At 38.9% G+C, this 14,994-nt stretch overlaps 1 protein-coding gene across 4 annotated transcripts in view; it reads right to left on the reverse strand.

Annotated features, from left to right (window-relative positions):
- Positions 1-224: 224 nt before the first annotated feature.
- Positions 225-14,994, reverse strand: part of USP22 (ubiquitin specific peptidase 22) — a 113,398-nt gene continuing 98,628 nt past the window's right edge. For all 4 annotated transcript variants that reach the window (XM_042798419.1, XM_032989045.2, XM_032989043.2 and 1 more), the window contains 7 exons: positions 13,485-13,590; positions 11,628-11,786; positions 9,322-9,448; positions 6,356-6,447; positions 4,807-4,869; positions 2,707-2,856; positions 225-838 (listed from right to left, as the gene is read on the reverse strand). In XM_042798419.1, coding sequence (XP_042654353.1) covers positions 796-838; positions 2,707-2,856; positions 4,807-4,869; positions 6,356-6,447; positions 9,322-9,448; positions 11,628-11,786; positions 13,485-13,590 — 740 coding nt within the window. In that variant the 3' untranslated portion in view covers positions 225-795. The remainder of the gene's footprint in view (positions 839-2,706; positions 2,857-4,806; positions 4,870-6,355; positions 6,448-9,321; positions 9,449-11,627; positions 11,787-13,484; positions 13,591-14,994) is intronic.

The raw sequence follows: 14,994 nt of genomic DNA on the forward strand, positions 1-14,994 counted from the left end.
AAAGGGAATAAAAGGAAAAAAATTAAGAAAATAGCTATTTATAGAAAACAAAACAAAAAAGGGCTCAAACAGAAAAGAATCTGTGCTGATGCTTTTGATGAGCAGTCCGATGGCATTAAACATTACCTGTGCAAGCAGGCATGCTTGAAAACCTGTTTTAGTACTGTAGCTTCAGTTCCACAATCCAGGATTTCTTTTATGGTTGTTGAAAAAAAAGAGCCTAATAGTTTCATACTGTATTTATTTAATAACTAAAATTCACAAATAAAAAGATACTTGCAAAGTCCTTTAGTTGTGTCATCCCCTCCTCCTCCACTCTACTGCTTTCAGACCCATATGCATAAAAAATGGGCTTGGATTTTTAATTTTAACTGTTATATGATTGGTCGTTGGAGCTGAAGCACCAAATGGAGAAGATGCTTTATGGAGATGAGGGTATAGCCCCTTGCCTTCCCACACACATTTTGGAGGAACATAGGAGATGTACCAGTGCCCGGACTCCTCTGCTCCCATTTCCCCCACCCAGAGCATTCCTTTCATTTTATATTTCCTCTGTTAAGTGACTGACTGTAGCCTCTTTTTTTCCCCCTTTCTGTCCTTGCGGGACTGCATACACGTTGGACATTGTTCATTTCTTACTCCGCCAGGCTTTGAGTCAGTGTCAAGTAGGTCCTGTTACAGCTCAGTGCTAGTTGTTTTTTAATGGGTCTTTTCATTTCAGGTAGGTTTGTGTGTCGATTCAGAAGGCTTGCTTGTTTTCCTCCTTGCTTATATCTGACAAGCTGCTGGATAAGGCTATTCATACTCCAGGAACTGTTTGTGATAGAACAGCAAATATCTGCAAGAAAGCAGAGGTACAGTTTCAGCTTTCTGTTATGCGTCGGAGCAGATTAGTATTTCCATTGATGAGATCATAAAAAATGAGGACTATTAATTTTGTTTTCCTTTTCAATTTGAAGCGATTCCAGGGACGTGCCAGTTCCCTACAGTAACCATGGATGAGAAGGAGGGAAGCCACCAGACATAATTTTATCAGCAACTCGGGAAACTGAACAGTCGTACATCAAACAGCCAAACTTTCTTGTACAATCTACTTAGAACCCGAAAGCTCTGGAAGATTAGACTGTGTTGGTGCCCAGACAGGCAGCATCCCTTTAACACTATCATGACACAAAATACAACAGAGGTGCTTTAAGATGCAACTGGTGCTTTAGAGTCGCATTAACTAAGCATCAGACACTTGGGATTACTGCAAACTGTCTGCCATTTACTGTTAGGGAAGCAAAACGAAGAACCAGGAATGTGGGTGAAAACTCATGTCCCAGTCAAATCGAACTCAAATACCTCATGTCTCAATCTGTACTCAAATCTGGTGTTTTAATAGGATGAAATTCCTCCTGTCCTTAATTACTTTATGTGTACTGCTACGTAACTGAGTCCAGCCCTTGAGCAGTTACATGTCAGAGCCAAGTGGACTCATCTCTACACACCCTTGACAGGACACACACTGACAGGGTCACCGCATGACTCTCTTAAAATGCTTCAACGCACTTTGGAGATTTTCCAATTATTGTCGTTCCATGTCACACCCTATGGAGCTTCCTTTATACAATGCAGATCTACTTAGTGTCAGCCTTTTATCTGAACCAGGGAAAATGGATCAGAGCTCAAACCAGCCGTTAATGAGATGGATGGGCAGCAGTTGCGGCGCGTTTCCTCCCCTCCTTCCCTATGGCAGTTTCTGCCACAAACACCCCACCTGAGGACCAGAGCTAGCCACTTGTTCTTGAAGAAAAACAAACTCGTCGCTCTGCTGACCTCAAAGCACGTTACCTTGTCAAATCATTTAACATTAAAATTCAGATATTATAGGATAGATTTTTTCTTTAACTTCCTGGTTGAAGTTCCAAAAATGAAAAAATGGGAAAATACATTAAAAAAAATTACAAACTGAACATCTGTGCCTGCTGCAATCCATGGAAGTGTCAGGAATAATTAAAACAAGAATAATAAAGGCTCATCTTTCCAGTACCAAAGCCATTGTTGAAAATGCAAAACGAAGACTTCAGATTTTAAGTTACCTTATTCTTAGAACATATACCAGTCCCCAATGCTTCCCTCAAATAAGCAACACCAAGATGCGTCCCTTGCAAACTACTGTTCTGCACTCCCAATACTTGTCTAATGCAAATATCTGACACCATAATGTCAATCTGAAATCAGTTTAAAGACATGAGCTAAGAAACAGCTCATGTTCTGTACCTGGCTCCCATATAGCCTTCCCACTCTGGTTCGTGGTATTTTCTTAATGGCTTTTCTTCAAATCTTTTACAGTCACAGTAATCCAAAGGTTCTGCAGACAAAGATTGGATTGCGACATGCAGATAAATACTGCTCCTACACTGGATGATCATATCACTTTTGTTTGCAGAGTCCCTTCTGTTACCAAGCAAGAATTTGGACATGAGCATCAGTTACAGACACTGCAGAGTCAGCTGATGTCTCTTATCCTTCCCCTCTTCTTCCTTCAACAAATCCAGGATATAAAGCAACATCCTGAAGCACTGATATATACACAGAGAGATACATTAGATAGTCAGAGAGAGATTAAGTCTTCTCTATGATGAAAGGGTCTTTTAACTGAAAGTAAGGAAAACCCAAAGGTCAAAGCTTCCCTTCCTTTCCCCTTTCCAGTTCCCAACTTACCCTTCACTGTCTAGCACATCCTTAATGCTAGCCTTTGTGATAATGGCATCATCACACTTGAACCACTGGTCCTTGTGCTGCCGGATGAAGCTGGTATAGTGCCCACTCTCCAAGGTTCCCTGGTGATTAACTACTGCAAACAAGGAATACCTGGTACAGAAAAGAGTTCGTGAATATGTGGATCAAAAGGGAAAAAACAACTGACGTTTTAGACAGGCAGAAGCTTGTGTTCATAAACACATATAGCAATAGTAAAGGCTCTGATCCATCAATAAAACACCAGCTCTTAACATTAACTGGGAAAAGAACCACATTTTTCTTTTTCTGTTTTGCTATTACTGCAATGCTCCAGTCTGATGACAGCTGTCAGCTTTACCAATATTGGCTACCAAAGATTCTTCTTCTAAAATAGTTCAATATTGATGCATTACTGAAGAGGACCACTGATTATCTAGTCTGATCTCCTATTTCCCTGAATTAGTTACTCTAGTGAGCCAGAAAAATGCATTTGAGGAATCGGGATGGAGGTAATCTTAAATATAGCTAATCTTAAATATTTCTAGTGATAAACTGCTGTACTGATTAATTGTCCTTAATCTGGAAAGTCTGTATCTATTTTGAAATACTGGATATATTCAGCCTCAACTTCCAGCTTTCAGATGCTGTTGTGCATTTGCCTGCTAGCCTGAAAACTAGCAGACACATCTCTGTTCCAAAGAAAGATAGTGATAGACTAACCAAGTTGCTCTTAATGTGTGTTTTTTTTTTTGTTGTTGTTGTTATTTGGTTGTTTTTTTTTTTTTTTTTTTTTCATTTTCTTTTCTTAAAAAGTAGAAGACTGAATTCCTTAGCTCTTTTGTTCTAAGGTAAAATTTTGTTTTCAGTCTTAAATATGTTTGCAGCTCTTTTCCAAATGTTCTCAGCTCTAACTCTTTCTTAAAATTCTATCCTCAAACTGGGATACAAACACAGCTGCATAATGGTAAAATAATCTCTGTAATTTTGATATTGCCCTACTTATGTTCAAAATTCACAGAGCTCTTTTGACACAGCGGTGCTGCAACAAGGGACCTATTCAGTTGACTGTTTACAGAGCCACGGATTTATGAAGTCACCTCCTTCCTAGTGGAGTCCTTTAATCCAGCTAGGATGGACACCACTCTTTAGACCTAGATGGAGGATTCAAAGAGCAGATGCCTCTGCTTTCATTAACTGATCCTCTTCACCGTTAACAACTTCTCCAACTTAAGTCATGTGTAAACCTCAGCAGTGATCAGTTGAGTTTTCTTTCAGATCTTTGCTAACACTATTAAACACCACACATCTAATGAATCAATCGCTACAGGACCACTATTAAACACCATACATCTAATGAATCAATCGCATACAGGACACCAGTGGTGTCTGCCTGTATGACAACTGCACTAAGGCATGGTTAGCTAGTTTTTTCATCTACCTATTGTGAGGTTACAGTTTCTTAATGAAACTTTTAGTGCCAAATGAAGTGCCTTGAAGAATTTAAATACACAACATCAGCACGACTGTAGCAACCAAACTTGTAATCTTATTAAAAGATAAGGTTTTTGTGACCATCTCTTTGCCCATGAAGCTATGGATACTGGTTTCAATTAGACTTCCTTTGCATTCGTGAGCAAGTCCTGTATCAGCCCATCATTTATTCTGACTGGAATCAATACCTGACCAAGAGACCCCAGAATTACTGGGGGTCATCTACTTGGGCCTTTGAGTGTCAGTGTTTGATAAACTTTCTTCTGGTCCTCTGGAATTCCTTTTGCTATTGCAATAAAGATAAGATTATTTAAAGGAAACACCCATCCCTTTTAATAGTGTAACCATAGCTTTTAATTTTGCTCATAGACACATGACTGGGATTATCACCTTCAGATCTGAATGTCAGCTGCCACAAACCCAGGAAAGGGTAGGCAATTGTAGTGAATGAAGCTTTATTTTGCAACAGTTCAGACTTACTGTGCTGTCAAATATGGTAATGCACTTTGCACTGCAGGATATACAGCAGACTGTATATCTCCTAGAAGCCAACTACCTTTCACAATAGGAGTCATGGAATGTACCACTTACTTATTATCATTGTTTAGACTATCCGTCGGCTGCTGGTATTGCCCGTTCATTCTGCTCTCTTTACTGCAACACACACACACAAAAATCCAGTCACTTAAAGCAGTGGCTTCCCAAACCAAGGAAATAGGTTTTACATGACACAGCCTGTTTGCCAAATCCAGGTCCTTATTCAAAAGCACAATGCTGCTTAGCAGCAGAGAAGGGCTGCTGATTAGGATGCTAAAGATGCTTCATTTGTTCTCACAGCAATGCTACATAAGAAACACCATTTCTCCTCCTGGCCAAGGCTTCAGTGCTGCAAATACAGATCTGTTTGCATCAAATGTCCTATCCAAAAAGCTTAAAAACAGGTTAAGAAAAGATTTGTATTTAAACCTGGGAAAATATCTAATTACATCAATCCTTTATCCTGTGATGGGTCAATCATCCTGGCTCTGACTTGTAAATTCATTTTGTGTTTTGACAGCAGCGATAGGATTATGCTGTTGATTTCATAGCCGATGAAATTCAGATTACTGAGTTATGCCTGCTGATTATCCCATCACTATTCCATTATGCTTGATACCTTTCATCAGCAGAGCCAGTTCCTCTGTGGTGAGTTCTCCCTGGATAGAACAGGGAAGTCTCAAAATCTCCAGAATATAATGGAATAAACCCTATATTCTTAATATAACACGATTTAACAGAGCTTCAGGGCTCTCCTTTCTCTCAAGGCAGAAGCATCTACTTTTCTCCAGGGGGGTGGGGTGGGCGAAGCCTGAAATTAGTAGTAAAATTTTAGCATCAAATAGAGCCCCTGTGTTAAGAGATGCCATCTTTTGGGGCTCTCTGCATTGCTTCGGATAGAAATTAAATCTGAACATCCTCTTGTATATTTGAATGGAATACCTGACAAATACTTGTTAACTAGCTGATTAAGTTCTTTTCATAAGGGTATATTTATATAAGCGTCATGTCTTTCACAAACCTGGGAGGTGGGAGAATCCTTAACTGTTTCTGTTTAAATACCAATTATAAATACTTATTTTAATCTGGACTATGGTTTTGATTCTTGCAGCACTCTCTAAACAGAAGTTGAAGGTACCATTAAAAAAAAAAATTAAAAAATCCAGATTTGGATGTGTGCAGGAATAAAGAGGAAGGATTTTTATAACTTCAGAAACACTAGGTTAGGCATTAGGTTATGTCTAATCTGCCTAATTACACAAGATGACTGGTGGGTGTGCACTCAGGTGATGGGACCAAAGCAGAGATGTAAAGGCATGGTGGATCTCAGCCTATAAATTTAACATGCAACCAGAAACATAACACATATTAAGAAAAAAAAAAAAAAAAAAAAAGCCTTTTTTGGCACACAAAACTTAATAGTTTATCTAAAAATTAGTTTAGAAAAGATGCACATTTCAAGGAGAAGCTTACAGCAGAAGTATCATCATACATACTGTTCTAGAACCTTGATTCAAGGATATTCCATGTTTCATGATGCACATGTATGAACTGCTAAACAGTTCTGTCCAGGTCTTTGGGGGATTTTGAACTTGGTACACACCTGGAAGCCATGAATGGTGTCATGTCCAGCTCCAGCGGAAATGAGACATACGTAGTGATCTTTCGCCTCAGTTTGGCTGAGTGTTCAAACCGCTGGAGACAAAGTGGAAGAATTTTTTTTTTCTTTAGAGAAAGGCTAAGTTTTCTGTCTTTTATAAATGTCCTAAGCTTAGGAACAATAACATAAAATCATATTAGCAGGCAGGCAGTATCCAGGGATATCTCCAGATTTTTTTTCTACCAATGTGGGCTGAGAACCCTTGTGTAAATGCTAACACATTTCTACCAGGAAAATTAACCAGAATTTGTGGGGTAAAAACACAGTACTAATTAGATTGTTTACCTTAATATCTATACATTCAAACTTATTCCCAACTGATATTAAGAAAAAAAATATTAAATGGAGAGAACACACACAGCCTTTACCAAACCAGTGTTCATTTGTACTACGCGCTATTCAAATACATGGCTGCTGCCTAGGCACACAGAACTGGTGACAACGAGAACTTGCCATCAGATTCACATACTTAATCCACCCATCCAATCATCCCAAGTGACAGGAGTCAAGCCTACACAGGAGTACCAATTCAAATGAAGGCAAAAATGGAATATGATAATAAAAAAGCCTTGTCCCTCCGCCAAAGGGAGCCTGCAATACCCACCATCCTCTCCTCATCTTCTCGATTGAACGTTAAATGGAAATAGGAACAAATACCAGAAAGAGATGAATGAGTTTCTATTTAAAGGCAGCTTCTCTCCCCAGTTCTCAGAAATTCTGCTCTATTTACACTTCAAGTTAATTATTTTCCAATCGTGGTGCCATAACAATTCCCTAGCAACAGATCCAGACGTGAAAAGCTGAGACTGTAATTCTTATCTTTTGCGTTTCTTTTTTTCTCTAACACAGGAAAGAAAATTTGCATTTTGCATGGACAGGACAACACAATCACTTAGGAAAAGTCATTTATTTTCAAAAAATAAAAAAACCAAAACCAAAACCCCAACCCAAACCAACTCAAAACCTTCAATCATTCTAGATAACATGAATACCGAACTGAGTGTAGAAAAAGGGTTGAGCACATTCACATTGCCTTGCCAAAAGAGCAGAATCACCTAAGTATATCTTGCCAACTACTCTGCAGTAATAAAATGAAAATAAAAATAAAATAAAAACAAGAGCCTAACACCCCCAAAACTCCCCCCCAAACACCAAGCAGCCAGCCAAGCACTCTGGAAACCTCAGGTCAGCCACGCAGGAATGCTCTTCAGGAGGACCACAAACAGCCAAAGAACAAAGGAACTGTGAGCTACTATCTATTCCAGTCAGGCTAATATCTTTGGCATATAACATTCTCATATCATCTTGGTTAATACTCAAGATGCAACTGAAGAACTGCTGGTATAAGGGGTGAGTATCTGAAGGCATGATTGTCTCAAATAATCTGAAAAGGCCTGTAAAGTACAGAAGAGGAAATTCTTTCCACTGGTAGCACCTTTTTCCAGTAGAAAGCAGAATCAATCTTTTCTCACAAATAAAGACCTTCCTATGGCATTCTGTTTTCAAGTCAAGACCTCTGCATTTCATTAACAAGCTTCTGCACAAGCCAGATTTTGAAAATAAATTTTAAATTGCTGCTACGCTGGATACAGAGTTGCTATGTAATTTAACAATTCCAAACTACAATCATTTCTGAATACAGTCTGTGACTTGCTTAGTGAGACCATGACACTATAGTTACACAGATTATTAGATTTTCCAGTATGAACATACTGACCTAGCTTAGAGGGCTACTGGAAAATAAACCAGAAAAACTGCCTGCATGCTGCTGCAAAGTTTGGTATGCAGTTTGCCATGAAAGCTACAAGATAAAGGTCTAATTCTAACACTATTAAAAGTTACCCAGGTGTTTTACCAAAGTTCAAAGCTTAGAAACCATGTAAGAATTGAACAATGGAAGGAAGCCTCTGAAGTAAAAGGCTGGTGCACGTGTTATTTCAATTCACCATTCTCCAACTGGAAACAGAAGCAATACAAGCCTTCATTTGTACAGGGCGCATAGGCTGCCATTTTAAAATCTGTTTCCAGTCATCACAGTGGTAGGTAAAATGCTGTTTTTCTCTATATAGCTTACGTGACATTAGTATCATCATCAAATAAGAAGTTTCTTGAATTACTGGTCATAGTAAGAGGTGAGACCAGTGATCATCAGTTGCTGCCTAGCAATGAGAGGACATTGCCATTCTGTCCCAGGAGACACTCAAGACCTTAGAGATCTGCATCTGAAAAGCTCAAGTAGATCTCAGATGCAGTTAAATTACTATGGTGGCTGCTTCTACAAAAGGCCTGTGGTATCACTTTTCAAGCACCCTTTGCCTCTTGACACAGAACAACCTTCATCTAAGATCGCTGCTTACCTTGCACCACAGCCATACTCTTTAAGACAAATGGTACAGGACTAAACTATCTGAGGGCACTAACTATGACATTATCTTCCATCACTGCATCTGAGAATCTAGATTGGAAATGCTGAAAACTACATCACAGTTGGGAAGATACAAGACACCTTCTCCTTTGCAACTGGTAACTTTTTCATGCTTTTCCTTCAACACAGAGTTCCCGTGTGGCATTCTTCCACTAGAAGTGTAGGATAAAAATTTTACCATGCAGGATGGGTAAGTGCTATTGAAGATTGGTTTCTATGCTGGTTCAGGTATTGTACTAGCCTTCCATTTTGTTTCTAGAGTTTGATTAGTTAGCTTCCCACAGACATCCTGTGAAGCTACATTATAGATAATGTAATACTATCTTAATAAAAAGTCTAGCTGGGCATGCAAGCTGTTCTTTATATTAATTTATATCACTAAAAGATTAGTCAGTGAAAGCCAGAAGCATGTCCAGGAATTAAGCTCATTCTCTCAAGAGAGGAATACATGTCCCTCTGCTCTGTCTGTCCCCTGTGAACTTACTTTGAGATGAAAACAGGCCACTATGGGTAACTTCTTCATAGTGAGTTGTTTGGTAGATTCCTGGTAGCTATGGCAACCACTACATTTGATTTTGGCACTGCTTCCTAGATGTTCTGGCCTTGTAAACCTGAAAAAATATTAAAAAAAAGCAAAGGGATCGATCAGACAATTTTCCACACATGCTGAAAACACTTCTTTTACTTTTACTTGTGGGTCACTGGCACCACCAGAGACAGAGTTCATGGCTTTTAAGTGACATTTTGAAAAAACCCAACACCTATAATAACGTAAAGCGCTACGGTTCAGGTATCCAAATCTGACATTTATCATTGCTCTACTTGGGAACATTGCACTGAAATGCACCAGTGTCTGAGAAAGAAGCTAAATGTTAGTTAATCTCCTACAACAGGACAGCTAATTTTCATATAGAAAGTGAAGGTCTTTTGTTTTCAAACCCCAAAACATCAATATGGAAGTTCTGAAGCGAGATGACACGACTTCTGTGCCCAGCTGCATGCAATCTGCAGGACACTCTTTGAGCTTGTAGCCCTCCAGGGCTAGGATCAAAGCTCTGAGATGGAAAGGGCTGTAAACAAAAAGTCCTTTTCAAAATACAGATATCTTCCAAGAAAACCCAAGTGTTGACAACTAGAAAAATCTCTTTCAAAATTTTCTGACAGAACTGCTCAAGGGAGCTACAGGAAGAGACCATTACAGAACAGTGAACTGCATAGAGAAAATATACTACCTCTACGTTCTCACAACACACTAAAGCAAAATCTCTCTCACTTCTTCAGAAACTGTCAGCACAGAAAAGGCTAGGAGGATGGGCTGGTCAGTCTTTTCCTCCAAGTTTAGACTTCCACAGGGCAAATAAATCGTCTCCTCAGAAGCTGCTTTACAACTCAGATTTTTGAGATAAAATATTTTGAAATATAATCAAACATTTTACATTAATGCACACACTAAGCACGTGAGGGCAACATGGTATCAGCTCATCACTAACCCTACCTTGCCTCATTTTGTTTACAGCCAATGCAGCCTCCAGCATTAAATAATCATCACAGCTTCCTGGTTTCCCCTCTTGTTTGATTAGTAATATTTCTTTTACCTAGCCTGTGGTTTTGGTTTTTGATATTTTTGACTCCCGCAAGTCTGTAAAAAGGCTTATAAATTTGTTATTGTTCGAAGCGCCTATGTTTTTCTGATTTCTGTCATATTCCTGATCAATCCTTCCTTCTTCAAGCTAACTTTAAGTTGCATGGCCACACTGGTTGATACGAAGTTATGTGCCTTCCTTGTTTCAATCTAATAGTCAACCTGCTTGCTAACTTCTGGGTGAAAACCCAGACCCATCCTCTTTATCCATTAGAGTTCAACTTCTTTCCAAAATCCATACTCTCTGAGAATATCTTTGAACCTGGATGTTTTTCCTTTCCTATCATCATTTCTCTCTAATTCTACTAATCCTCATGTTGAAGAAAAATCACCACAATGCAACTGGTTTTGCCTCCTGATGCACTTCTGCATCAGCAATTTCTCATTTGTACTAATTCCCTTGTTTTCTTAAAAATATTGATCTTAAAGGTATCAAGGTTAGAAATCAGATGTCAGAGGCTATGAATTTTTATTTCAGGAGGATTAGCTTTGACACAGGCTACAGGTAACCTCTTCCACAGACAAGCAGCTGCATGTGCCACAAGAGAATGACTTTCAGATCTGCTAAAAGATCCAAATTAACTGTATATGAAGCTATAACATTCTCTCCAGTTACCTGTTTCCAAGATGCCTAAATTTCCTGCTCAGAATTATCTCTTCTTTTTGAAAGCTCCACTCCTTTAATTCTTAATGCCATCCCCACAACTAAGCTGGCAGTAGCTGACCCTCAGTTGTGCTTAGAGCAAAATTAGTTTCATACTTGGTGTTCTAATTTAGACAAATATTAAATGCATTGTAAACTCTTTTTATGTGCTCGCTTAGCTGACACAACCAAGAACAGGGAGACAGATCCTAGTGGTTTCAGTCATTTAAAACCACATTGCCTGGCAGCAGCCAATGTAAAATTTGTTTTCCTCTTGCATCATGTGGCAACTTGTTTTGATTGCTTATTGTTAGGCCTACTGTTGCTCTGAGCCTTCTTTGCCTTCTTCCTCTTATGCAAAAAGCTAAAATATGTATAAAAATCCTGTTTGGGGATAATGCCATGACAAAGCATCACTTACTCCCATTGTTCAGTGCCACCTGGAGAACAGAATGAAGCCAAATTCTTTTTACCCCAGCAAAATTGTATTTGTCTCATTTCATACCTTCGCAAGCAGTCTGTGAGAGTGGTGGTGCCTGATACATGGCTTTCCCCATTTACGACACTGCCATCACTCCCTGGACTCAGTGGCCAGAACGGGGTGGAGGAGCCTGGCAAATCCAAACTGATGTCCCAAAATGGGTCTATCGTTGTGGAAACGCCACTATGAAAAAGAAAGCAGTTTAATACACGTTTAAAGGAAGTACAGTTAAGTCTCGCTCACTTTAGTGTGCACACCAGATACTTATTTTTAAGAACTATGGGAACTACATCACCCCTAGAGGGCACTCAAAGATGACAGAAAATAACACTTGCTCCAGAGTGTTTTCCCACAACCAATTGTTTTTTTGAGTATTTAAAAGCCCTGTGTTTTAGGAACTGTATGTGATGTACTAAATGCAAGATGTATAGATTTAATACATTCTCCCACTCACTGGAGCCCTGTGACTCAAAGTGAACAAGCAGGGTTACTCAGAGATAGAGGTACTGGTCATACTACTGACCACTATAAACCAGCTAACACCTATGAGGATAGCTACATGCAATCCACCTAGTTTAGAAGCATGGTTCTCTGGTCAAGACATGGGAGATGCTGCTTAAGGCTATTTTGCTAAAGAGAGCACCAAATACTTTTGCTATACAGTGGTGCACTGAGTTAAGCTTTGCAGTTCATATTAGCATCTCCTACAGCATTTGGAATTGAGAGGCCAAAGAATAACTGCATCAAGAAGTAGCGTATGTTCTCAATCAGATTTCTCTACAAGACAGCTGAAGACAAGCCAAGAGCTAGACTACAGAAAAAGCTTCTCAAAATTGTAACTTGTACAGACTCAAATCTTTTCTTCCAGCATTTACATTTTTAAGAGAACTCCAGAACTTCAGGGGTCTAAGATCCTAGTTTGGAAGCATTTTCTGTTTGTACTCATTATACTTGTATTTTTTTTGAGTTCTCTCTTCCTCTAAAACTAGCATCTCACTCCGCAATCTCATTAAGCCTACAATATTCTGCTTTTTTTCCAGCTTCATTTGTGCAAAAGTTATCAATTTTCCAAAGAAAACTTCTTTTGTTAAAGTTTTATCAATGCTAATATTGTGTCATAATACATCAAGTTTTTCATTATCATAAAAGGATTCTGTGGCTCTACCAAGCAAAGAACAAAATTTCATGTGTTTTCCTTACAGTAAATCTTCTGTAAATCTCTCCAGGAAACTGAGAGTAAAAGCAGATTCAATCAAGCAAAATAGTCCATCTGCAGGACAGTGTGCATAATTATAAGAATGCAGGACAGAACAAAAAACAAGAACTCTGACTTCTGCACTATGGCAACACCAAACATCTTGAAAGAGAAGTCAACTTGCTCCAGTACAGAGAGTAAAACAACAAATACATTTTTCCTTACTTTTGTAAAACATTCACTTGCTGGTACCTGAGATTACACTAGGTATCAGCCTCTTTGAAACCTCTCCTGATGATACATGAGGCTCCTAACTGAAGGAAAATATGGTTGCAGATCAGAATTTTTCTTCAAACAAGGTGGTAACCACATACTTTCAAAAACAAAGACATCTTGGAAGTCCTCTCCTCATGAACTTGTCAAAAAATGATTTTTTACAGAGTAGTAAAGGTTTATGTCTGTAGGCCTGTGGTACTTTCCAGGTAGCTTTTTTGGTATGTCTTAATGCATGACAGTTACCTGGTAATTGACTTCATTTAGCTGATGCTGTATTTAAACAGTTATTGTCTTGCTGGAATTTTGTTGGTGTTTTATTGGTATTCAGGAAAGAAAAGATTCAGTACACTGTTGCACTGGGAGGTGTAGAGATTCAAATCAGAGTGCAGAATCAGAAAAACATTACTTACTGGCAGACTTGACAGGTAACATCAGACTGCAGTCCGCCTGTGAAGATTTGGTCTATGATGCAGTTACAGTGGTTGGGGTTGTTGGCCTTCTTCCCATTATCATCACCTGGAGGAATGCAAACAGAGGCTCAGAAGTCAAAAATCCTATGAGGAAAGTGATTTGTCTTGGACTGTGTCTCCAGTAACTCTTTATAATGCAAACTGAAACATACTGCAAGTTCACATAGACAATACAGAACTCTGAAAATGTTGTGTGTTGAAGAAAAAGCAAGGAAACAAAAAGAGAACTCCTAGAAAAATATAAAAGATAATCAGAAGGTGACTAAATGCAGTTAATTCCTGTAGAGCTGAAGCTTTAAGCCATATCTGCTGTTGGCCAAATGCTTTTTCAGGGTATCATCCAATCTCCCTTTACAGAGATTTGCTTTGCACTATCTGGTATAAAGATCAGTTCCTAAGACAAGGAGTTGCCCAGGTGGTTCATGAAAATTAGTATTTAAACTTCACTTAGAGAGCCACTGTGCAACATCTGTGTCTAAACAAATGTCCAGCTCTTTACCACAGAAACACTCGTTTCTGCTTAGGCAGAGTATTCAATAACACATTATTTTTCTAAATGAACAGAGGAGAAATGCTACCTTTTACTTCTATCCCAGTCAACTTCTGAGAATAGAGTGAGGGGAAGAGTTTGTTAAGACCCATTAACCTCCAGCCTGCTGTCTGCATCCTCTCCTTTCAACACAGATGTGTATGTCCTGTTCAAAGTTTTCACCAGTGAGAAAATGAAAGATGTCCTTATCTGAAGTGGGAAGATAAGTACTGTGTCTTCCTCCACCTTCTTCAGAGGCACAGCAATCCTCTAAGTTCCCAAGAGGCACAATGAACACATACCCATCTTTTAGGCATTATAAACTGTCATTGCAGGTCTCAGGAGCGCAGCAATTCATTTTTATGATTTGAGTGTTGAGATAAGGCTAATTCAGCTTTCTTAGACTAACCAGAGTATTAAACAACCAAAAAGTTTTTGTCACAGTTTTCAGCTCGGAAGCATACTCCTTCCATTCCCCATAGGTGAACTAGGAGTGATACACTTTTTCTTTGATTTCCAATACTCTACTGCTTATTTTCCTTGGGCAGGATAGATGCAAGTGATTTTGCTCTGTAAACAGAGACTCACATCCAATTGATTTCTAGTCAAGTATGTTAAAAAAAACACCTGAAGAAAGTAAAAGCATAGGGCAAAACCCCACCACTTTTCTGGTGTCTAAGGTGCTCTAGCAGAAGTCTTCTTGCAGCAGGAAGAAATAAGGTTGTTTTTTTTTTTTTTTTTCCAATGAAGCTTTGTAAGTTTGTTGAAAAGTATTATATAAAACTGCCAAATATGCCACCTGATATTAGGTGTGGAAAAGCTGACATAGGTGATACCTGCTAAACTGCAAAAGGCCACTTCAGTTAATTAGAACCTAAATGCCTCAGAAAAGCTCTCACTTCAGCTCCCTGCTTTAGAAAC

Source organism: Tyto alba, unplaced genomic scaffold (assembly GCF_018691265.1).
Source record: "Tyto alba isolate M040663 unplaced genomic scaffold, T.alba_DEE_v4.0 Super-Scaffold_28, whole genome shotgun sequence".
NCBI lineage: Eukaryota > Metazoa > Chordata > Aves > Strigiformes > Tytonidae > Tyto > Tyto alba.